Here is a 24,890-nt window from a genome sequence, read left to right as displayed (position 1 = left end):
TCGCTGGTCTACAGTGAGTCCACTAACGATGCGAATCCCCCATTTTAAATGCATCATCTATCCACAATATTCTCAATCAATCAGTCAGTCACTCCACCTCCATCCCTATCTATCGCTCGTTGGTAAGCACCACAATGCTTCAGCCGATTAATTAATTAATCCACGAGTGACTCCGGCCACTCTTGGGGTGGCTCCCTCCACCACCACCACCACCACCACCACCACTGTCACCGCCCACGAGAGAAATCCCTCTCGACAGATTACGCGACCTTCCCACTAACGGAATTAACATGTAGAATTCCATGCAGCTCTCTCTGCCTCTATAAATGCCACGGCCAATTTTCGCAACTCCCCACCAGAGCAGCAACAGGCTTTGCCTAATTAATTTGCTGCGCACGGCACGGCATCTCATCGATCTCTCTGCTCCAGCTCGCGTCGATGGCCAGGTCGCCCTTCGCCGCCGTAGGCTCGGTCGCCGACGCCGCCGCATGGTACGCGGCGTTATTCCTCGGGGCGCTCGTCCTGCTGAGCTCGTCGCTGCAGGAAGGCGGCCCGGGGGAGCTAGACGAGCCGGCCGGCGGCGGGCGGCTGGTACTAGGCCGGCCCTGCGACGAGATTTACGTGGTGGGCGAGGGGGAGACGCTGCACAGCATCAGCGACAAGTGCGGCGACCCCTTCATAGTCGAGCGGAACCCGCACATCCACGACCCCGACGACGTCTTCCCCGGCCTCGTCATCATGATCACCCCGTCGTCGTCCAAGCCTCCTGTGTAGGTAGGTACCAGAAAGATATACAAAAATGGTGACGTTAACTGATCATTATCCTGTAAATATCCAAATTAAAGGAATCCAAATTCCAAATAAAATTACTTGGTCTCTTTTCCTTCATTTCCACTATCAATGAAACAGACAATCATACATGGTTGTTTAGCACTTCTTCTGTTCCTGGCGGTACTATAATTAACTAGTACCAGAGCTACGAGAGCATCACAATTCTTAGTAAGCGCAGCAGACCGAGGGCTCAATCATGATTAAACATCACTTGCAAACTTATAGTAGTTCAATGGGTGCATTAATCGACAGGGTAAATTGAACAAACAAACTTATTGAACCGAGAAGAAAGAATGCTACAGACCAACTTAGGAGGCGGATTTCTTCTTATTTGGCTGGAAAACATACTTGATGAGAGACTCCTTGATTGGAAGAAGCTCTGGGAACTCATTATTCAGTTTGGTGGTGTCCAGTTCGTTGTTGCTCCGCGGAGCAACGATCACCTTCGCTTGCTCCTCGAGTGTGAAATTTTTCCACGTGAATTTGGGGTCGATGTAGTCTCTGTACATCTCCAGGATCTCGTTGTGGCTCACCACACCGGGATTGGTGAAGTTCCATATACCGGTGAGGTTCCTCTTTGCCATCTCGATTGATATCGGCAGAAGTTCATCCAGAATGGTCATGGAGTTGGGTATGTTGACGACCTTATCGTAGCGGGTGATTTTGGTGATGAAGTTCCGAGGGTTTGCCAGATCAGATGAGATGGGCATTCGAACGCGGAGGGTGCAAACGTTCTCGTAGTTCTTCAGCAGCTCCTCAACCTGTAAAAAATGCATACACAGTCTTAAACGACATGGTAGGTTGACTTGACAACAAAATTTGCATAGCGGCAATTGAGAACAAAATGGAATATAGTAAACCAAGTAGCTCCGTAACAACATATTTAGTAGACACAAGGGTTGGCTCATAACATAAGCATAGTAGTTGTTATTGCTCTAATGACAATGTTGTATCCCCAATGGATACAAACAATGCATCTCCATCTGTAAGTTATCAAATATTTTACGGCATGTATGTTTCCTAAATCATCTGATTACATCAGAACATTGCCTTGAGTAACTAGTAAACCAAACAGGAATCTTACTGCCAATATTCCCAAAACTTGTAGTAGATAAACATGGTCTCTCCTTTCTAATAAAGAAACTTGTAGAATGCATATATCCAAATTCCAAATATCTCCTTTGTTAAAATCAAACTATTGCATCCAAGGAAAAGCATAATTGGGATCCCAAACCTTTTCGAAAATCAGAGGTATCTATCCATACACCTAGTTCAAGGTTGCAAGTTCTTTCTAAGATTAGAGGCATATTATACACCATCTCCATGTGTGAGCAAGAGTTTGACCATAAACAAGAAAAACCAACACAATATTAGGTAAACTCTCCCCACTTCCTTAAATTTGACTGCTAGAATGCTTTTGATTGTGAGTTGGAGGGCACTTGGGAAGATTCTAAGCTTGTGAATTATGAATATTATCACTTTATCCTTCTCACTGAGTCTCTCAAGATTTTAAAGCATGGGCACGGATTAACTAGTGCGGTTGCATGAGATTGCCATTCGGCTAGTTTTCAGATCCTTTGGTATGCAGATAAGAACTATTCCTTATCTTGCACGGACCTTCTTCTGTGTTCCATCTTTGTATCCTTACTATGACCTTCCGTGCTGTGATCGGCTTGAAGATAAATAATAATCAATAACAATCAAATCGTATAGCAATAGGTGGGATCAATTATATTGATCCTTTTTGCCATTGAATTTTATTTTTTACTATATCATCATCTATACTTAAATAGATTTTATCTTATTTATTATCGTTAATCAAGTCTTTTTTGGTCTTTCTCTTTCTCATTTGATATGTGTGTTTGTCATAGTTTCACATTGCTTAACTAGAACAATTATTAGTCGTCTAAGTACATAACCGTACCATCTTAAATATGTCTCTCTCGGAATTTTTCTTCAATAGATGCAACTCCGACTTTCTCTCTAATGCTCTCATTTCTTATTCTGTTCATCCCCGTATGTCCATACATCTACCTTAACATCCTCATCTCTGCAACTCTCATATTCTGCTCATGTGCTCAAGTCATGACTCAACATTCAGTTTTATATAACATAATAGGTGTAACTGTAGTTTTGTCGAACTTTCCTTTAAGTCTTAGAGATACTTTACGGTTATATAAAATACTCGACACTCTTTCATTTCAACCATCCCGCCTGTATTCTATGTAAGATATTTCTCTCAATCCCTCCATTATTTTACAAAATGATTGTCTCATTACGTTTAACATTGTTAAGCTTAAATTCTATATATTTTGTCATTAAACTCCTATCTTGAATATATATAATTAGTATAAAAAGATACGGACTTAGAGTTGATCCTTGATGTAACCTTATCTTTATTGGAAATGCTTCAGATACTCCGCCTGAAGTCTTTACTGGTCGTTACATCCTTGTACATATCCTTAATTAGTTCAATATATGTTATGTCAACGCGTCTCTTTTCTAGAATCCTCCATATAATTTCTCTTGGACTCTATCATAAGTTTTTTCTAAATCAATGAATACCATGTGTATATATTGTTTTTTCTCCCGAAAATTTTCAATTAATTGTCTAAGAAGATGTGAAATAAATTGATTTTCAGTCACTGTGATCTCCATAATTTTTTTATTATTTTTTTGTCTGGTATAACTTATTAGTTTAATACTTCTATAGTTTGCACAATTTTGTATATGTCCCTTATTCTTATATAAAAAAACTGGAGTACTTACCCTCTATTGATTAGACTTTTTTCGCTTTCAATATCATATTAAATAATTTTGTAAGACATTCAATACCTTATTTCCCTAGGTACTTCCATATTTCTATTGAAATATCATCTAGTTTAATGATGTGCATCTCATTTAAACATTGTTCTACTTCTGAAATTTGAATTCTACGATAAAAATTTAAATTTCTATACTCATTTGACTTACTTAAATTACCTAAGTTAAATTAGTCATTTAAACCTTCATTAAAAAGTTAATGAAAATACTTCTTCCATCATTTTTTTATTACTATATCATTTATTAGTACTCTATTATTTTCATCTTTAATACATTTTATTTGAATAAGATCTCTTGTCTTTCTTTCTCTTACTTTAGCTATACTATAAATATCTCTTTCTCCTTCTTTTGTATCTAATTTTTGATATAATCATTCAAAAGTTTCATTCTTTCTTCATTCACTACTTTCTTAGTCTCTTTCTTTGTTATTGTATATATTTTTTAAAAAAATTCTAGTTCTTACAAATATATAATTCCTTAGAAGCTGTTCGTTTTTCCTTCACTTTCACTTTTACTTTCTCATTCTATCACCAAGATTCTTTATTTAGTGATGTATGTTCGACTCACCGAATATACTCTTAGTTATTATTTTTAACTTTAATACCATCTTATCTCATATCGTATTAGAGTCATCATATATTTCACCTAATACTTGTATTCCTACCTTCTTTTTAAATATATTTTGTTTCTCATTATTTAACTTTCATCACTTAATTCTAGGAGTCGTATATATTTTCTTTCTATTGATATTATACATGAGGCGTATATCCAACACTACTAACCTATGTAGTGTAGTTAAGGTTTTTCCATAGATGACCTTGCAATCTTTACAAAATTTTCTATCTTTCTTTATAACTATAAGAAAGTTGCGATTTATTATTCTTACATTTAAACGCGACTAAGTGTTCTTCTCTTTTCTTAAAAAATGTATTAGCTAATATAAGATCATATGCTATCGCAAAATCTAATATAGTTTTCTCTTCTTCATTTCTCGTTTTAAACTCAACCCCCATGTACCCTCTCATATTCCTCATTTTTACTCTAACATGTCTATTTAGATCACCTCCTATTAAAATAATTTTATTTGGCGAAATATTTTGTAATATTTCATCTAAGTTGTCTTAAAATCTTAATTTGGTAGCTTCATCTAATCCTACTTGCAGTGCATATAGGCTAATTATGTTCATAGTTTCTTTCGCCACTATTATCTTAAGAGTTATAATTTGATCCCCTTTTCTAACTACTCCTATATCTTTATCCTGTAACGAACTATCTATAGCAATATCCACTCCATTTCTTGCTTTAGTCTTTCCTGTATACCATAACTTGAAACTCGAGTTCTCTATCATCTTTACCTTCTCCCCTACCCATTTTATCTCTTGTACACACAAAATACTAATTCTTCTCTTAATTATCGTATCTACTACCTCTATTGATTTACAGTGAGGGTTCCTATGTTCCATATTCCAAATTTTAAACTATTAGTTTTCCTATTATATTTGTTCTTATCCAACCTATAGTGTGAGAACTCATGCCTATTTACTACACCCAAGTTCTCATTGGAGATATAACGGTCCTTGCCAATACGTTATAGTCAGACCCTGTAACACGAATTCTTGCATATTTAGTACTACACTCGAGTTCTAGAGATGTAGCGGTCCTTGTTGAGATGTTACAGTCGGACCCTGCAACACGTTCCTTCCATGGAACAACCTAGTATTAGTACTATAATTTAATGAATCCATTCATTGAACATTTGCTATAGTTTTAACGTCGACTGACAACCTATCGCAACCCTCCTCTTTTATCCGGGCTTAGGACTGGCTTGATTAATCTGCAAAAATGAATTGCCTCTTCCTCTGTGATTGAAGAATCTTTGTGAACATTTTTCAGTGCCCTGTAAAGCCATGCCCCTTAGCCACTTGAGCTCCCAACTTAGCATCCATTGGCCAAATCAAGAGTATTGGGACAAATTGCTCAATGGGATCTCTTGTAGGTTTGATCCACGGCATAAAACTTTCTTATTGATAGGGAGGAGGCTCATTCAAGTAACTAAATTCCCTTCAAGTAACTAGTGCCCTTTCCACCATGATTCCCTACCTCTGCATGTATACTAAATTCCCAGTTGGATAGTCTGTAAGATTGATAGGGTGAACGGAGATTCTTTTGGTTTGATCATGATAGCAAGTCTCCCTATCTAAATGCTTAGTCCAAATAGTGATGGCTGTTCACATATGACCAAACTCCCCTAGGGTACAAGTGATTAGCTTGGCATACATCCTTAGGACCACATACAACCGGCTATCCCTATAGATCATGATGTTTTACTTGGAAATTTATATGCCATGCTTGAGAATCTTGTTCTGTGAGTATCATCTTGGCGGTGCTACAGTCTAGTAGTGTTTCCTCCTGGTTCCATAGCTGGTATAATGGAAACCTCTTGCAAAATTTCATCTCACAGACTTCTCTGCACTGTAGGAACAGCTCATTGGATGGATGCTTCCTTTCCTCTAGTGTAGCATTCGACCTCCCCCACCCATGTTAAAATCTTTACAATACTAGCTCTTACACACAAACTCCTGTACCATCTCAGATTTGTGAACTCAGTCAGGTGGGTAACATCATGGAGAAAAGTTAGCATTTCTTCTTTGGATTCACCATAACTGTAATTGGTGGGAGGATTATTGGTCAAAAACTTTTCAGCTAGACAAACACGATTCTTGACAGCAATTATTGAAAAATAAGGTAGGCCTGTAACATGGTGTTTGCTCGGGCATGGCTCTTTTCTGTATGAACTTCTCTCTAAGCACTAATATCTAATGAGCTATCCCAGGATCTCAACAACATTTTCAACAAATGGTTGGACTTGCAGACTACATACCAGAAGAAGAAATAGATTTGCCTCACACTCATCTTCCACAGAAAATAAGGCAAAATTCAGCAGTTGGCTGGCATTAGATATAGTGGGAAGGAACAAAGCCATCTTTTGAATATCTATAGCAGAGAACCCTGTTAAGGCTCAAGTTTGACTGGATTCTCACTCTCACTGTGCTTATCATTAGCCTGACTATCTATATTGGAGGCGATATGATTTTGCATCAACTGTTAAAACTTGACATATTAGTAAGTTAGAGTGAACTGTTGCTCACTCAAATCCTTTTTAAAAAAACTGGTAATATCTCAGTGGCACAGAAATGGAGTCAATTCTTTAAAATTTGGACACATCACACACCATCACATTGCCAAGACATTTCAATGCCACTTTATCAGCATTACCAGAATAACCTATGGTGATTAAGAAACTTTGGGACTCCCTCTACTCCACTTGCCTCCCCCTTCACTGAACAAAATCTTGGTGCTCTCCTCTCCTTGGGGACTTGAAGAGCAACAAGCAACAAAAGTGTGGTTCAATGTAAAGTCTAGATACACAGGAGAGCGAGGAGCAAAAAATCCACAGTATGAAAAAAAAAATGCAGAGTCCAGGAGGATAACCATAACTGAAACCACTCAAGACATGTAATAATATGGATGGTTACCAACTTAACATAGAGTGTGGGCCTAAAAGAAATGTGCTCTTAGGAATTATAGACAAAATCTACCAGGGTTAGCAAGGTTCCTGGTCCTGATGGCACTTTAAACTTGGAAAAAATAGAAGATCATAGTTATGTCACATCAATATGTGGAGAAGTTTTTGAATGTCAAAACATTTCTTGGATCATCTGTAAACTCCTTTTAATAATGCAGAGGATTCTTCAACTAGGAAATCTCTCCTATTTAACCCCAAAAAAGATTATCAGTCATTCAAGTGAATTATGAGGTTGATAAAGTTGAATATGCCTTCAATATAAACGAATTTGACAATTTAAATTGTGGCATTAGTTATACAATTGCAAATTCTTAGAAATCTACTACACTTTTTTACTTTTTCCAATGGTGAATAGTAATGTTATTAAGTCTAGTATCTTTCATATAGTGATTTATCTTATTTATAATGCCATATTTTTCATTATTTCAGAGATAACCAACATTTTGTATGAACTAGAGACATTGTACAAAAGTCTCATTGATACAGTTAGCCTTGACACAATTGGCAATATGTTGTTGGGCTAAAGTATTATACATAATCATTTTGTTCCTGGATAATGCAAACTGATTCTCCATAACAACATTGGATAGCCAAATTCTCAGACAACACAGATTGACCTTTCAAATCAGGATCAGAGTAATGCAAACTGGGTAGCATATTTTTGTCTAAATGGATGAACAATTTAGACATAGTATACATAAATCATGGATTGACAATAATAATCTATAGTAATCAAGGAAAAAACAAAGAAAAAGGAAATGAGAGCATAGCTTTTTTACTTTTGAAATTTCCTACATAGATAATGTTAAGCAAAAAAAAAACAGTTAAGTTTACACAAACTGTTCTCCATTTATCATTTTTGTCCCTGCAAAAAAATGGTAAATCATAATTGCCTATGAAGCAAGGCAGTAAAAGGTCATGAAAGTTATAACACACTGTAAACAACAATAATATGGATAAGATATTCTTTGGTCAACTTATCTTTTACAAGTGAGTGAAAATGCAAAGGAAACAATTCCAAACTGAACGGCCACATAATAAATCAATAATACTTGTCACAGTTCGAAACTAACACCTAATGGATGTTTCATGTGTTATCTTTACCATGTAATTGGAGCCCCAGACAACCAAATTAAGATGATAGAAGGCATTAAAGAAAGATTATAAGAAATGATAAATTTGATTTTTGTTCTTTATGATGGTCAGATGGAAGAAGACATATACAAGGTACAGAAAAGTAAGTGATAGCTACAAAATTATCACGTGTCCATGGAAGTATATATCCCACAGCCAATGGAGATAGCAATGGCATATGCCAATTTTCCTAGAATAGGATTTGTCCTTTCCACCCAAGCTTTCCGAAGCAACTTAAATAAGGTAAGGATAACAGATCCAGATTTTAGGCACGTCAAGATGATAGGAAAAAGAAGTTCCCAATCATTTTGCACGCGAGATAAATTTATGGCTACAGATAAATCCTCAAACATTCATCATTCTATGAGGTAGATTAATGCTACAATTGCATTAGATGTTAATGGATCGACTGCAAGACAAAAGTTTCTGAGTCGTCAAATGATCCGATGACTGCAGAATAAAAGTTCTCTAGTAAATGATCCGATTAGATCTCTATCAGGAAACAGTTTTAGCTACCATATACTGCCTACCGACATTTTCAAACACAAGATCTTCGCGAATTTGTCTCTTGTGACATACGCATTCACATCAAAATGCCCCCTTTTGGTAATTCCAAGCTAACTGAACGTCATATACTGATCTTTGAATCAAGATCCGAACAGAAGATCTAAATCAATCACTTAGGAGGAAGTAAGATCTACAACGATAGGTGAGGTATGAGAAAAATGGGATCATCACATACCATGGCTTTGGTCTTGGAGTAAAAGGAACCGACGAAGTTAGGCGTGTCCTCCTCCACGAAACCGACGCCGGAGCCGAGAGGGTGCTTGTCATCGTACTCAAAGATGCATCCGGTGGCGTAGTTTATGAGAATTAGGCCACGCTGGCGGCAAACGTCGGCGAGAGTGAGAGTGCCGACGACGTTGGCTCGGATGGTCTCCGCGCGGTGGGTCTCACACCAGTCGACGTTGGGGCGACCAGTAACTCCGGCGGCGTTGAATACGTGGGTAGGAGAGTTTTCGGCTATGTCGTCCTCGAGCTGGACGCGGTTCTCAAGACGGCCGGCGCCGTAGGCGAAGGGGATACCGCGCTCGGTGCAGAGGCGGCCCAGCAAGCCGCCGATCCATCCGGTGCGGCCGTAAATGAGGAACTTGAATCCGGACGCCGCCGAGCCGTTCTCCGTCTTGAGACCCATCGATCGGACGAGATCAGGGAGGGGAAGAGGGAGGTGTTACATGAGCGTAGCCGCTGTGTGGCTATTATAGCAGAGAATCTGTAACACTCACCATCCTCTAAAATCGGTATATCCGGTATAGCGTCCGTTACAACCGCTACGATTGATAATGTAACAGCAGAATGGATCCGAAAATCCCACCGTCGCATTCTTTTGGCGCGAATCTCTACCGAACTCTGTTCGCAGGATCACTCAAGATCCGAACAACATGGACTGGTTTATGCGTCAAGTTCGCATAAATGAATTATTATTAATATTATTATTATTAATCCGATATATTTGGCAAATATTTAGTTTTAATTCACTAAATTAGCTTAGATGTTGACTATTCCAATCAAGTCAAAATCAAGTTGCTTTGTTTTTTTTTTTTTTTGATTTGCTTTCATATTTCTTTCACTTACAGCTAAAGCAAAGTATATTTTGGTGGAAAAGAGATTGATTGGTAGTGGTAGATTAAAGGACTCAATCTTCCTAATTCTATCTAACATTGATCATAATTCACTCAATATTTAGTAAACATAAGTGCGTTTAGAAGGGAGAACTTAAGGACCTTGAATAAAAAGTTCATAGAGTTTAGAGAGAAAGTTGGCTAGGAGTAAACCGACTCGAGAGGTCACGTGGAATACTCGTGAGTTCAAATCGACTTGGAATAATACATCGACTTAAGAATAATATCAATATCGAAAGTATTAATGATAGTACGTTATTTTAATAAAAATATTAATGATATTTTTAAATTTATATATATATATATATATTTAGAATTATAGCATAAACGGCATTATTTATTTATTTTGCTTTATATGGAATCGAATATTTTTTAAATATAGATATATAAAATATATTTTAAAGAATATTTTACGCGAAGCAAATCCTAATAAAACAATTTCAAATTGTTTTAATTCGTACGGAAAATATTATAATTTTGATTTTGGAAAGATCTATCAAGATGAAGTCTTGTTGCTAGCGACTCTCATCTCTTCGACTATAAAAACTCGCGTTTGCTTAACCGTTGCCTTGAAGAATCGTTCTACTCCGAGGCGAGCGTCGAATATCAAGCGTCGGCGATTGCGGGCGACGAGGAGGCACATGACCATGGCGACCTACCTCGGCGACCAGGAAGACACCGTGGAAACCCTAGAATACCTCCTCCAAATCAGCAAGAGCATGGCCGGCCGCGACCGCCTCAACGCCGACGAAGGAATCCTACCCGGCCTCCTCCGCCGCCTTTCCTCATCTCCTGAGCCGCTCCTTTTGCCTCGCCTTTTACTCGTCCGAAACCTCTGCTACGGCGACTGCGCCAACCAGGAAGTCTTCCTCTCTGCCGGTGGCCTCGATCGGGTCGCTTCTGCCCTCATCAGCCAGGCCTCCATCAGCTTGGATGCCGTTCGGACGGTGCTTCAGATCCTGGCCAACTTCGTTGCCAGTGACGAGGCAAACAAGGAAGCGGTGTGGGCTCGGTTCTTCCCCCTCTGGTTTAACGAGATGTCTAGGTCGAGGGACGCTGCCATTCACAATACCCTCTGCAGGGTTTTGCTCGCCTGCTGTACTGAAGGGGAATGGCGCCGGAGGCTGAGCGAGCTTCTCGAGATCGAGAGGGGATTACCAATTCTACTGAACATTGTCGCCACAATGCTCCGAGGTCAGTTTATACGGTTGGTTTGCTGCAATTTTTTATAGTTCTCACACGATTTAGAATGTTTATGGCATTCTGAATCCCAACCTCCAAGTATTTTCACTAATCTTTCAATCTTTCTTGAGAGTTTTCTGACATAAAACAATATTTTCTTTCAATTTCCTTAATTCTTGGATAGTTCTTCACTTGATTATATTATCTTCTTTTTTTTTCATCTCTATGTAATTTAACCTGAAATGCTCAGTAGGTTATGTTTGGTGTTATTGAAATTGTCTTCATTTTTTTTAATTAATTGCAGTTATTCAGAACGAAGCGCCGGCGCCCTTCTACTTTCTCCTAGGAAAAGCTTGTGTCCAGGAAGCATATTTTACCATTGTGTTTCAGGCCTTGAGCTCGAATAATTTCATGGACATTGGGAGGTGTGGTGTTAACTTCACTGAAGAGCAAATATTCCTTCTTCAAACACTATCAGATTGCTTGCACACCTTTCCTCGACATCTTGAAACCGTTTCTAAAAATTTTGCACTTGGTCTTCTTAAAATTTTGATAGAAGCTTACAGGGTTATCAGTGATAGATCCCTAACTGAATCTAATTCCAAGTCTGGTCCTGCAAATAAAGCCCTACATTTCTCACTCCTGATCTTGAGGGACATGTTCTCTTGGAAACAAAGTGTAACAGCAACTGAGGACCCTGCTGACTCATTTCAGTGCGAAGATCTGGTAGAGCTTCTTTTAAGATTTCTTCGAGAACTTGAACCCCCGATTACTACTGACGATGGAAAAATGGAGGCTTTGTTGAACCCAAAAGTGCCCCTTTATGTTAACTTCCGGAAGGATGTAGTTTCTGTCATTTGCAATTATTTAGGTGGAAGGAAGCAGGTTCAAGATGAGATCAGAAAGAAGGATGGGATCCCTCTTTTACTGCAACAGTGCATTGTTGAGGAAAGTTATTATCCTAACCTGAGAGAAATTGCCACATTAACTATCCGAAACTTGCTGGAAGATAATCTAGCCAACCAGTATGAAGTCGCCCAACTCGAATTGAAAGAGCCAGTCATCACACCTCAAATTGCTCAAATGGGACTGAAGGTGGAAATAGACAAGGACACTCGGCGCCCAAAGTTGGTAAGTATTCTGGTAGTTCTAATCAAATTTTTAACATACAGGATCAGTAAAGAAAGAGCCATGAAGGTAGCTCTTGTTTAAATTTAGCTAGGAAGTATAGTTTTATTATTCATTTCACTTGTGTGCTTTATCCCATTTTTGAAGTTTCTCAAAGTAACTCTGAGACTGCTTGTTGGTGAGGTTGACATGTCAAACCTTTTCAAACAAACTAAAGTAGGATTTTCATGCTGGTCACGGATAGTTTTGCATACAACATTGATGCTATGCAATGTCATAAGTGGATTTAGATGCTTGAACTGTGAGACAATGCATATATGAATTGAACTTGGAATTTAATGTTTCCTAGGCTAATGAGAATGCAGGGTTCTTGGTGTTAATTTCCTTGTAGTTGGATACTAACCATATATTCAATGGAAATGCGATTTCTAGACCATTGGACAAAGTTTTCTTGATTCAAATAGATCAGACTAGACACAGCACCTCGCTTGGATTAAATCTTTTCCTACATGGAACAAGAGGATAGAATAATAACAACAATCAAAGAAAGTAAGAAACACTTATGACATGAAGCTTTTCACCCTGCGGGGGATCACATTAGATATTTTAGATAACAATGGATTTATTCTTACAATAATTTGCTGAAGTTTGCATGCAAAAAAAAAAAAAACAAAAAAAAAGTCATGGAGCATGGTAGCGAGGAGTGTATCAAGACCTAGGGTGTTACAGTTGAAATTAAATGATTTAGATCTTAGGTTGGATTAGATCTTACGTGCATATGTTCCAATCCTATGCTCTTCTTACATAGGATCTCAAATTTAACAATCTTTACTTTATGAAACATGTCTACAATCACCTAAAATTTTAATGCTTGGCATCAATAGATGATCTTTTGATACACATTTCATTTATATGATATTCTTTTAATTTTTAATAAAATGATTCCTGAAATCTGAGTTATCCCATGCTAGACAAACCTTCTTAGATGGGTTTGAATTCTTATTTTAGGAAATTTATTCTATTCCATCGCACTTGAGATCATCTGGTCCAGGATTCAAACTTTTATATGCTATAGAGAATGGTGACCACCCTATCTCAGCAATTAAGTATATCATCAGTTTTTTCATCATTTGTTCTCGTCCAACTCCATGATTGTGCATGGCTGCATTGAAGGCCATGAATCAACTAATTGTGGTTTATGTTGAATAGATAGGCACTGCTACTTGTGTTTCTGATTATAGATTTTTCCCTTGAGTGAATGCCCTTTTTCGTCGACATTTGTGGTATTATAGATGCTTATTTGAGTATCCTGGTTTTTGTTCTACAGGTAAAAGAAGAAAAAGCTTTCTGCTAGTTTTGATCAGAAATTGCCTTTGGACTCGAGAAGCTACATGACATACATTCTCCTTTATCTCATTCCTTCCTTTGCAAGTGGCTCATTGTTCGTGCACATCTTGGAGAAAGAAAAATGGAGTTTAGAAACTTTATTATGGCTTAATAATCCTGTTTTCAGGAATCTTATTTTTCTCTTAGTTGTTTTGTTGTCTACTCTAGCTGTAAGAAAATAACATGAAAATTTTTTTATCGATATACTGTCTATTTGTAGTTATCAGATACTTTGCGACACTTATATCAAATGATTTATTTTTTTCCCTGCAATCTGATCATCCAAATTTCTTTCATTTTTTACTGCTTTCTTTTGCTAATATGTGAAGCCTTGAATGCATTATTTGCCTATGATATAGTCTTTTAAGTAAAATTTTTATAATAAAGTAGTTAATTATCAAACTGTTCTAAGACGTAAAAATTAATGACAGAACAAAAGGCACACCTTCCTGTTGTTTCTTTTATATTCATCGTGATCATTTCATAACAATAGCACCAACTGAAGATTGATTATTCGATCACACATGCATATCAAATTATTTTGCAAGTAGATGTTCTTTATCTAGAGAACACTTCAAGGAAGAGCCCTTGGTCAATTTGAAGCGTTGTCATGGTCTTATAATGGACATCCTTCTGCTCATCACGAAGCTTGAACTGGAAGAAGTATACAAGAACTGCTGCGTATATCTTCATTTGTCTGTAGGCAAATTCTTTCCCCAAGCAGATTCTTGGACCAGCCTAAAATAGCCCCCCCAAAAAAAAGAAAAAACATAATAATTTTCTCGTAGAAGATCTAAAATACCAGTTTCTTGAACCACTTATGGATCAATTTGCTTACTTGAAAAGCTACAAACTTGTAGGGACTTTCAGCCTGGAAGACCCCTTCATCATCCAGCCATCTTTCCGGTCGAAAAATCTCAGCATCCCCACCCCACAAATATTCCATTCTACCCATTGCGTATGGCTGGTAGAACACAATGTCGCCTTTGCTCACATTGTAGCCTCCTGGCAGAACGTCATCTGAAAAGCAAACCTTGTTTTCCTGAACAAACAATACAATTCACTGAGGCCGTGCCATTTCGGCTACTTATTTGTTCAGAATTGATTGTAGCACCTAAAAACTTACTAAAGGAACTGCAGGGAAGAACCTCAGTGTCTCGGTGAGGGTAGCATGGAGATAGTGAAGATTGTTGAGGGACTCATCTCTTATGTTTCGTGAAAACTCTGCAAAGTCTACGCATTCGTTTGGTTCGATTACTCGCTTTACTTCTTGATATATCTTCTCCTGCACGGAGGGGTTCTTGCAGATCAAGAAGAAGAACCATGCAAGTGTGCCTGCAGTAGTATCTTTTCCAGCAATGACAAAGTTCAGAATTATATCCCTCAGATATCGCATATCGATCTTCTCTGGATTGTTCTTGCTCTCCTCTAAGAATTTTGAAAGAATATCATCTTTCTTGTCCTGTGTACGATGACAAAAGATGGCAATTAGTACTAGCTCTGAATATTTAGTCGCTTAATTTGGTAGTGTTCAGATGTCCACTTACCGTCTCAAGATTTCCTTGGTTTGTGAATTGTTTGATCCTAATGTCCATCACTTTGTATACAAATTCATCGACCACTTTTATATGTTTCTTGAGAGCTGCTTCAGATCCAACATTCAGAAACCTCATGATCTTCCAAAAGGCATTTACATACCTTAGCATGATGCACTCGTTTGACGCATCAAATGCCTTGGCGAACTCGCTTCCGATGCAATTCGAACCATCCAAGCAATTCAACTCGAACCCGAACGCGATTTTGAATGTGGAATCCATGGTGGATTTCATCAAGAGATCCTATTGAAGCTTTCGTAACTTAGTTTTCATTGCTTAAGTACATACATGTAGCTAGTTTTTTTTTAAAAAAAACTTACTTGTATATCGAACATTTGGTCAGTGTTGGCGAGGGAAGAGATCGTATTTGCGAGCTTGGATGCACTATTTTTGAAAATAGCGCCACTAAAATCTCTCAGGGATTTGGTGGAGAAATTGAAGCTTGCAAGCTTTCGTTGGTGGCGCCACTTATCGCCATCTACTGCAAAAATGCCATCTCCAAACAGCTCATGTGTGTTTTCATAATTATATGATCCCTGAATTAAGCAGAATATTGATCACCAGTAAGTCACAAAAAGAATTTATTTGTTTATTTATTTTGGAAGGCATAAATGACTTAACATGGAAGATTTCATGCATCTCGAGACAACAATAATATTTTGTTAGATTTGAATAAGTAGAGAATATTTATATCAAACTCTACCCAAAAAGGCGCTTTAATTCTCAACAGTTTGGTTGGTAGATGAAAGCGTACGTACCTTGCCGTAATTGCTGAAGTTGGTCTTGAGCATGTACTCGACGACGGCAGGGTCGGAGGTGTAGAGCTGCCGGCCGAAGGGCGAGAGCAAACGGTAGTTCTTGTGACGGCGAGCCAGCTCCGTGTGGTAGTCGTGCAGCCTTTGGAAGTTGAAAAACTGGTGGAAGATGGTGCCCACCACCGGAGGATCTTGTCGCCTCTTCTTGCTGGCGAGCAAGGCAACGGTAGCGAGCAGCAGAAACCCAACTGCCGCTACAACAGAGACAGAGACAAAACCTGCTGAGAACTCCATGAAGATAGAGAAGAGATCAAGAAGCGAGCTCTTGAGGATCGAGTGAAGATAGGCTGATCGATTAAGTCCTTATAATATAACAAATTGTGGCTAATTTTCAAACATAGTAGACAACGCGCAACCACTAATGCGACGGATCAGATTAGGGAACTCACTGGATTAATTAGTTGAAAGCAGACAAATAGAAAAAGATACGTACAAGCGATGGATGACATCGAAGATTTTGGCTTGAACATCCTTCCCGATGCTTTTAAAATATCCTTAAATTTTAGCCCAGGATCAATCTTGTAATTAATAGTATGTCATCCGTTAGATCACGGAGACGCATGCGTGTTTTGCTCGACTTTGGCCTCTCTTTTTTCTGACGTTTTCCTTGCAGCGGGGCATTTTTTAACGTCGTTCAGTATCATGGTAATCTCTTTAATTTATGATGGTTCATTCGGTCACTGGTAACGATGACGGTTGAGCAACAATGAGCGGCAACAGAATTCTTAGTTGGCTACTTGATGATTCCCGTGATTATAATAATCTCGAATATGACGAGTCTGTTGGAGTAATCTGAGTATCCTAGATTTTAATATTTGGATAAATGTTTAAGTTACGTTTATTATTGTATTTGATATGCATTGTGAGTGTGCAGGATATAGATACAATAAGGAAAGTCCAAGAGTAATCTTGGCAAAGAAGGAAAGTCCAAGGATAAGTCTTGGAGGTGTAAGTCCAAGTATGTAGTCTTGGCAATGTAAGTCCATGTGTGACTTGGTAAAAGATGAAATCCCGGATCGTGGCTCTTGGCAGTGAAGATCCGACAATGATGACAAGACTAATGGAAGTTTCAAAAGGCAAAGTGTGAAGAATGGGTAAGCATCCGAGGGACGCAAGGTAGATAGAGGAGGCTAGAAGGCTAGAATGGGTAAGCATCTAAGTTGTGCGGGGCAAGGACGAATGCATGAGAGATTGTACTAAGGGTAAAATTTCAGTGTGCACTGTAGCAGTATTGTAGTGTTACTATAACAGTACTGTAGTGTTACTGTAACAGTATTGTAGCGTTACTGTAGCAGTTGACTGGTGCTTTCATCGGTCGACTGGTAGCCGATCGTTGGCTTGTAACGGTCAAATTTCACTTATGACCAGTCGACTGGTGGTTGTACCAATCGACTGATGGCAGGAAACACAGCTAGGTGTTTCCTCCTGAGCTCTATTTAATAGAGCTCGAGGTGTTGGATCGAATGAGTGCGATAGAGGGGGGGAGGGTGAATATCATGCTTTTAAAATTTTTCTTTTACTCATTAAAAAAAAGTTGTGCAGCGGAAAAATAAAGAACAGTTGGGTTACTTGATTCGAAGCCTTGGTCGACTCCTACTTCAAAGCCCACGATCCTTGACCGCACTGATGGACAATCCACTAATACTCTTCTTTATGAAAACCTCGGAAAGAAGCAGTGCGTACAATATGTAAGATAGTAATACCCTACTATCTTGTAAGAATTTAAGTACAATGCAAGCTTTTCTAAAATAAAATATACCGACAATAATTGACGACGAAGCTTAGTCGACACTTCTGGATGGAGCAACTTGCGAATCGTAGAGCAGTAACAGAAGCTTGCATAGAGATGATTTTCGAAGCAGAACAGAGTTACCCAGCCTCGGACCTTGAGCTCTCTTTTATAAGAATCGTCGATGGTCGACTGAACAAGCTCCCTTCCTTCCTGGCTGAGATCCAATGCTGATTCAATCTTCGGCAATTAATGACCATTAAGGGTTCGGTCGACCGATCCCTTTGTTCGGTCGATCGAATGGGCTCCTTCCCTGTTCGTCGAGATTTGTCAAGATTCGCATTTACTGTGCCTTTAATGTTGATCGTTCGGTCGACTGATCCTCTGGTTCGATCGACTGATCAGTGTAGTTTCCTTTTGCTTCTGATCGTTGCTGATTGAATTGATTTGTGCTGAGTCAACCTAGTTCGGTCGACTGATCCCTGCGTCCGGTAGACCGATCATAACATAACCTACAAAACAGTATTAGACAATATAATCCTGCAAAACATATGTTAGCACGGTTATATAAAATACATGAGTAGTAATACTAGACAGTTCAACTGTCTTGATCTCAACTTGGAAACCTTCCCGATTTCTTCAGTTGGATCAGCGACCTTATGTTGTTCCCTTTAGGAACTCAACCTCACTGTTGCTCCTCCAGTTATTTACCTCAACCTACTTGTCAAACATTGATCCTCTAGATCTTGTTTGGACTTTTCACTTAGCTTTGATCGACTCGCTAGGACTTTTCTTTTGATCTCCGATCCTCTAGATCTTGTTTGGACTTTTCACTTAGCTTTGATCGACTCGCTAGGACTTTTCTTTTGATCTCAGATCCTCTAGATCTCTCGATTACACTGCCAAGCGTCGAGTCCTCTCAACCCACTTGGGCTTTCACCTGCGTTCCACGATCTGCTAAGACATCTCCTGCCTACCTCCAGCTAGGTCTTTCCCGGTTGAGAAAATAACCTGCACACTTTGTCAACTTGTTAGATCACAACAAGACTTAACTTGAACCTTTGACAACATTAAAACTCAGGTTTGATTCTGATGCAACTTACACCAACACGGGGTGCTTGGCCAAGGTTGACGAAAATAGAGGTGGTTAACACCTATTAGAGTCTCCAAGGTCTTCTTGAGTGATCAAGAGCTTGTGCGAGTTTGTTGCGAGGTTTCTCCACCCACAAGGAGCTACTCGAGCTAGCCGGAGGTTTTCCAGGGAGTCATCCACCGACGGATCGGGATCGTCCACCTTACAGATAGTCGTGAAGTAAGAGCTTCATCTCTGAACCACGTTAAACAACGTGTTAGGTTTGTCTTCTTTTGTTAGTGCTTGTCTTGTATTTCCGTTATGCACACTAACCATTGTAGGAAACGACGTTTTGGGTGAGACCCTATTAACCCCCCCCCCCTCTCTAGCCGGCGTCAAGGTCCCAACAGGATGTCCGGCTGGTGATGTGTGCAAAACCTTTAGGGAGTCCATCTAGGGGGCTCGAGATATCTGGTCCGTTCGACGTCCACATGTTGTACAACATGGAGCCATTCATCTTGATGATGAGGTCGAGGGTCCGCCCGGGGTCCTTTATGTGGAGGAGGTGGTGGCGCTTGACGCTCAGAAGTAGAGGACGGAACATGCGTGGCGACTTCCTTCTTCTAGGCGGACTATTCCTCTTCAACATTGATATACTCAGTCACTTGACCGAGTATATGGTTGAAATCTCTGGAGGACTTTCTGATTAGGGAACGAAAGAAATCATTGTCTACGAGCCCTTGAGAAAAGACACTCATCGAGATCTCTGGGGTGGCCGAGGGTACATCCATGACCACTTGATTGAACTTTTTGATGTAGACCCTGAGTGTCTCTTTGGACCCCTATTTGAGCGAAAAGAGACTCAGGAGGGGTCTTGTGGTACCGGCGGCTTCTGGTGAAATGATGAAGGAAAGCCTTGCGGAAATCCTTAAAACTATAGATGGATTCGGTTGACAGTCGCTCAAACCAACTCTGTGCCGAGTCGGAGAGTATAGTGAGGAACACTCGACACTTAACGATGCCCGTATATTGGTGAAGGATGACGGCGTTCTCAAACTTGAAGAGGTGATCTTCAGGGTCAGCTGCCCTCCATATTCTCCTATCGTCAGGGGTTGATAGTGCTTTGGCAGTTTGTTTCTCAACATCTTCTGGGAGGACGACATACTTACTCATTCGGAAGAGTCATTGACTCTCTAGGGGTTTCCCTTGTGCATATCCCGCATGGGTTCATCCCCAGTAGAAGACACTTAGCGCCTTTGCTCTTGGCCCATTTCCTCGAGCGAAGTGTGGAATAGTACCCAGTGGTGTGCTATCGGGGATGGTGGCATAGGCAGTAAGTCGACCGACGGGGTGTGTGGTTGCACAAACCTCGCAGTTGGTGGGGGAACTAGGTGAAACCCAGTCTAGACTTCTACTCGAGTCCTTTCAGTATGAGGACTCATCCTGGAGGTAGCCGAATCATGTGGCAATGTGCCAACGGTGGTTGCTTGCTGCTATTGCATCATCTTTTAAGCCGGGGTTGTGACCAACAACTCAAAATCTTCTTGAGATAAGGTGATAGTGTAAATCGTCCAGCTTCTTCTATCTTCACGCTTCAGCTTCATGTGAGAGTTCCCACAGACGATGCCAAATTTGATCTTATCTGAAAACTAGAGAGATGTCGCTCTGGCAGGTGGCAATGTGGTTGACTAGACGAAGACTTCGCAAGAGAGAGAAGATGACGAACTGGAACATGAAAATACCTCCGAGTACCTTTCTCTACTCTGCACACACTCAAGAGAGAAGACAAAACATCAGTGCCTAAAAATTGAGGAAGGGGTCATTAGCGAAGGCGCTTCGACTCTCAAGCCAGTACAATGTCCGAGCGGACAAAATGGAGAGAAGAATAGTAAAATACGTGTCTGCTATCAAAAATATGTGCACCTTGCCAACGAAGAGGCCCCCTTTATATACCATCTCTCGTAACCTCCACAATTATGAGGTGGCAAAGAATGTCAGAGGTTGTTAAATAAGGGAATGGAAGACATACAGCCTGACCGATGTTAGGACCAAAAGTAGCTAGAGGGGGGGGTGAATAGCTCGTCGCGTTCGCTCGTTGCTCGGCGTTGATTGGCGTTGCTTGGCGTTGCTTGTTTCTTCAAGAATATGCAGCGGAAAATACAGAAACAAATACAACAACGCTAACACGGTTGGTTTTACTTGGTATCCACCTCACAAGAGGTGACTAATCCAAGGATCCACACCAACACACACACCCTCCACTATGAAACTCTCCTTTATGGTAACTACCAAGGGCGGAGAAGCTCTACAAGACTCAATACAAGAAGAGAGGGAAAGGATACAAGAAATACAAGCTTACAAGCTTACAATGAGTATAAACCCTAACCCTAGCTTCTCTTCTTGCCTTTGATCCGCCTCTTGACTTGGAAAGCTTCCAAGATCCTTCAAGAACTGGCGATCTGATCTTTGAGAGCGCTGTGGAGGAGCTGGCGAGTAATCTGGAGTGAATCGGAGAAGCGATACCGCAGCCATCGAACGCCTGCAGCTATAAACGATGCCAACGGTCGGATCCCGATCGATTCGAATGTTCCCAATCGATCGGGGAGGCTTTGGATCGATCCACGGATCGATCCAGAGCGCCTCTGTGCTCGAACGCTGGATCGATCCACGGATCGATCCAGCCGCGCTAAGCAGCCGCGTCCCAATCGATCCATCGATCGATTGGGACCTCGGATCGATCCACGATCGATCCAGGATCGATCCAGAGGCTCTCTGATCGCTGGGACAGGTCTGGATCGATCCACTGATCGATCCAGAGACTTGATTTTTGTCCAAAACCAAGTCCCAAACCTCCCAAACCAACATCCGGTCAACCTTGACCTGTTGGTATGTCATGCCTAGCATCTAGTCACTCTCTTGACCTGCTAGGACTCCCTTACCAAGTGTCCGGTCAATCCCTTTGACCCACTTGGACTTTCTCTGTGCCAAGTATCCGGTCAATCCCTTTGACCTACTTGGACTTTTCTTTCATGCCAAGTATCCAATCAATCCTTTGACCTACTTGGACTTCCGCCACCGGATGTCCGATCATCCTTGATCCATCCGGATTTTCCCTGCCGGCTTCACTCACTGGGGCTTTCACCTAGCTTCACTCACTAGGGTTTTCCATCGCTAGCTTCACTCACTAGGACTTTCACCGCTTCACTCACCGTTTCCATCCTAGCTTCACTCACTAGGACTTCCTGTCTGCTCTCACTCAGGACTTTCTGCCTGGCTTCACTCACCAGGACTTTCATACTGCCTAGCTTCACTCACTAGGTCTTTCATTTTGCCTAACATCCCAGTTAGGACTTCCCAGTCAAGTCCAGTCAACCTTGACCTACTTGACTCTTCTTCAATCAATATCTTATTGTCAAACATCTAAACCCAAACCAAGACTCAGCTTGGTTACCCAGGTCAACCTTGACCTGAGGGATATTGCACCAACAACCGATATACAGTAACCGTTCGAGAAATCTTCCGTTACCCATATGTGCACCTTTTTGTCTTTTTTAACTTTTGCCATTAATGAGACGATTGAAGGAATATGCTGTCATAAGTTATCGAGTGGTGGAAAGTGCAATCACCTTCAAATAAGGTTCTAGTGAATGACCATATTATAATAGAAGAATATTCTCTGACAAATTGCTGTTATTCTAACAGGTTGTTGTGATTCTCTGACCATATTGTCTAATGGGTGTATCCCGGCCGAGACTTTAAACTGGTCGACTGCATATCCGTTCTTCCCTTAAGTTGCTCGGTTATATACTGGGTGGTATTGGAAATCCATTCTGAAAGTAATATGAAGTTAAGTCCCCTAGGTCCGGTCGGCTCTTTAGTCGACCGATCATATACTGGGATACTTGCCTTTAAGGAATAGGGAACTGAGTCCCTAGAGATTCGATCGGTACTTTAAGCCGATCGTTCATATGAGAGAAGACTCGCCTTAGAAGCGAAAACTTGAGATTTGAAAATCCGGCTGAGTTTATAAGAGCAATTGCTTTTTTGTATGCGTAAGAGACAGACATGCTGAATTGTGTAAATCTGATCAGAGTTATTACTGACCCGTTATATGAAGGAGGACTGACATGTGAGAGAACTCATAGGTCGACTGGTCATATAATGTAAGACTTGTACTGGGTGGGAATCTGGGCCCCCTTATTCCGGCTGGATTTATGATCGACCGAATTTGTGATAAGTTTGATGTCCCTAAAACTCGATCGGATATAGACTGCTCAAATATATGATAAATGTCTCAATATAAAAATGGGACGCTAGGTTTCCTAAGTAAACTGACTTATAGGTCGGTTGTCCTCTTTATGAAGGCCTTAACGATGGGTGAATACCAAAGTCTTATGAAGAGTGATACACGGATTGCCATCTTTCTTTGACTTGTCCATCACATCATCCTAACTTTGACTATTACATCATATCTAAGTCTACCATTAATATTATGTATCAACTACCTTCTTATTATTCAAGGCCTAATTTGTTGTCAATCGCCTCCACAATTTGAAGGTCAGATTTTAAAAGTGCAATTGTTTTCTCCGGTAGTTTTTCCTCCGTGTGTTTCAAGTAGGAATAGGAAAAGGAAGAGAGTGATAAAGAACCGGAGACGAATGATAAAATCTTATTGATTAATGCGTCTATAGACAATAGAATTTATATATGTTTACATGGTATCAAAGCTTCATGTTGATAATTCAATATAAATTATTGATGTACTGAACCTACAGAGTATTTTCATAGTGTTTTATTGCATAAAGCCAAAGAAAGTTTCAAATATTTGAATGAATTAAGTATTTCCAAATTTTTTTTATTTCCTTTAAGAAAAAGGATAAAAATATTTTTTTACTTGAAAATTATCATAAAAACATTTTTTATGGGATGCACCATTTATTTAATTTCTGTACTTATCCTATCAAATATAATAAGAAAGATAAAAATGAAATCAAATTTTTTAAGTGTTAGGCGCACTGAATTATAATTTCTTAATTATAATATTCTTTCACAAAATATAAACTATTTAGAATATAAAAAAAATTATAAGAACAGAAAGTGATAATTAGAGAAATTTAACTTTGATATAAATCGATTTTATGTATGATATAACTTTATAATGTTTTCTATTTATTTATTGATATGGAAGATAATCACTCCGTTCTCAATTCCATACAATCTTCAACTTTATATATTGTCCTTGGTTTCATGTCGTCTCCAATTTTGTGTAGTTTTCTACTCCATGCAGTCCCTGACTCCACACTGTCCCCAACTCCTTATATCCTCCACCTCTGTACAATCTCTGACTCCACACAGTCCTTGACTCTGCATAGCCCCAGAGTCCAAGTTTCCTAGATCCAAATCGATAACCAATACACATGACTTTTGACGGGCAATACGTTGAACCATTCAATTCCTTACGGAAGATACGGACAACATAATCATTTTTCCTAAAGAACGTGGGAAATTAAATGTAATCGTTTAACTTAATAAAGATGGGCAACATAATCATTTATTTTAGAAAATATGAATAATGTAAACACAGATCTTAGAATACGTGAAGAATGCAAGAGCATAGCTACAGCTCTATGAAAAATCATTAGCCCTCACGGACGTAAGGGGTAACTCTCCAAACCTAAGCAACTTTCACTACTTTTCTTCTCCATTCTCCTCTACTATAGACCGACTTAAACGTTAGAGTGCTCAAGCTGGGACACCCCTTAATTATTATTTTAACTCTCTCCTTTTAGTTCTCCTAGATTCCGTGAGACTCTCTATAAATCCTTATTTTTAGTTCTCCTAGATTCCGTGAGACTCTCTATAAATCCTTATTACCCGTGAATGATTGATGACTTGGTCAACATCAAAGTCAACTGATCACTGGTGAC

The 24,890-nt window shown here is 39.7% G+C and overlaps 4 protein-coding genes across 4 annotated transcripts; 2 read left to right on the top strand and 2 right to left on the bottom strand.

The window, feature by feature from the left end:
- The first annotated feature begins 166 nt into the window (after positions 1-166).
- On the top strand, positions 167-888 carry LOC122020081. The gene has a single exon (XM_042577822.1). It carries the CDS (start codon positions 439-441, stop codon positions 772-774), a length of 336 nt encoding a protein of 111 aa, XP_042433756.1. The 5' UTR covers positions 167-438; the 3' UTR covers positions 775-888.
- A 112-nt stretch (positions 889-1,000) lies between these two features.
- On the bottom strand, positions 1,001-9,608 carry LOC122020080 (bifunctional dTDP-4-dehydrorhamnose 3,5-epimerase/dTDP-4-dehydrorhamnose reductase-like). Its single transcript, XM_042577821.1, has 2 exons — positions 9,117-9,608; positions 1,001-1,592 (listed from the first exon to the last, which is right to left on the bottom strand). The coding sequence occupies exons 1-2, from the start codon at positions 9,567-9,569 to the stop codon at positions 1,140-1,142; spliced, it is 906 nt and encodes a 301-aa protein (XP_042433755.1). The 5' UTR covers positions 9,570-9,608; the 3' UTR covers positions 1,001-1,139.
- A 1,008-nt stretch (positions 9,609-10,616) lies between these two features.
- Positions 10,617-13,975, top strand: LOC122020487. Its single transcript, XM_042578434.1, has 3 exons — positions 10,617-11,250; positions 11,543-12,369; positions 13,694-13,975. Exons 1-3 carry the CDS (start codon positions 10,698-10,700, stop codon positions 13,718-13,720), a joined length of 1,407 nt encoding a protein of 468 aa, XP_042434368.1. The 5' UTR covers positions 10,617-10,697; the 3' UTR covers positions 13,721-13,975.
- Positions 13,976-14,182: 207 nt separating this feature from the next.
- LOC122018632 (cytochrome P450 704C1-like) lies at positions 14,183-16,459 on the bottom strand. Its single transcript, XM_042576002.1, has 6 exons — positions 16,106-16,459; positions 15,668-15,883; positions 15,300-15,590; positions 14,879-15,214; positions 14,591-14,794; positions 14,183-14,490 (listed from the first exon to the last, which is right to left on the bottom strand). Exons 1-6 carry the CDS (start codon positions 16,394-16,396, stop codon positions 14,311-14,313), a joined length of 1,518 nt encoding a protein of 505 aa, XP_042431936.1. The 5' UTR covers positions 16,397-16,459; the 3' UTR covers positions 14,183-14,310.
- Between the last annotated feature and the right edge of the window lie 8,431 nt (positions 16,460-24,890).

The sequence above is a fragment of the Zingiber officinale genome, chromosome 9A, assembly GCF_018446385.1.
Source record: "Zingiber officinale cultivar Zhangliang chromosome 9A, Zo_v1.1, whole genome shotgun sequence".
NCBI classification, from domain to species: domain Eukaryota; kingdom Viridiplantae; phylum Streptophyta; class Magnoliopsida; order Zingiberales; family Zingiberaceae; genus Zingiber; species Zingiber officinale.
This window is presented reverse-complemented; position numbering and strand designations above follow the sequence as displayed.

What these genes read in the sequence shown, in the direction of transcription:
- LOC122020487 (XM_042578434.1), top strand. Translation starts at nt 10,698, where the DNA reads ATGACCATGGCGACCTACCTCGGCGACCAGGAAGACACCGTGGAAACC. An exon ending in TGTCGCCACAATGCTCCGAG is followed by an intron (nt 11,251 to 11,542) that starts GTCAGTTTATAC and finishes AATTAATTGCAG; the next exon opens with TTATTCAGAACGAAGCGCCG. An exon ending in ACACTCGGCGCCCAAAGTTG is followed by an intron (nt 12,370 to 13,693) that starts GTAAGTATTCTG and finishes TTTGTTCTACAG; the next exon opens with GTAAAAGAAGAAAAAGCTTT.
- LOC122020081 (XM_042577822.1), top strand. Translation starts at nt 439, where the DNA reads ATGGCCAGGTCGCCCTTCGCCGCCGTAGGCTCGGTCGCCGACGCCGCC.
- LOC122018632 (XM_042576002.1), bottom strand. Translation starts at nt 16,396, where the DNA reads ATGGAGTTCTCAGCAGGTTTTGTCTCTGTCTCTGTTGTAGCGGCAGTT. An exon ending in ACCAAATGTTCGATATACAA is followed by an intron (nt 15,591 to 15,667) that starts GTAAGTTTTTTT and finishes AAGCTTCAATAG; the next exon opens with GATCTCTTGATGAAATCCAC. An exon ending in ACAAGTTTGTAGCTTTTCAA is followed by an intron (nt 14,491 to 14,590) that starts GTAAGCAAATTG and finishes GGGCTATTTTAG; the next exon opens with GCTGGTCCAAGAATCTGCTT.
- LOC122020080 (XM_042577821.1), bottom strand. Translation starts at nt 9,569, where the DNA reads ATGGGTCTCAAGACGGAGAACGGCTCGGCGGCGTCCGGATTCAAGTTC. An exon ending in ACTCCAAGACCAAAGCCATG is followed by an intron (nt 1,593 to 9,116) that starts GTATGTGATGAT and finishes CATTTTTTACAG; the next exon opens with GTTGAGGAGCTGCTGAAGAA.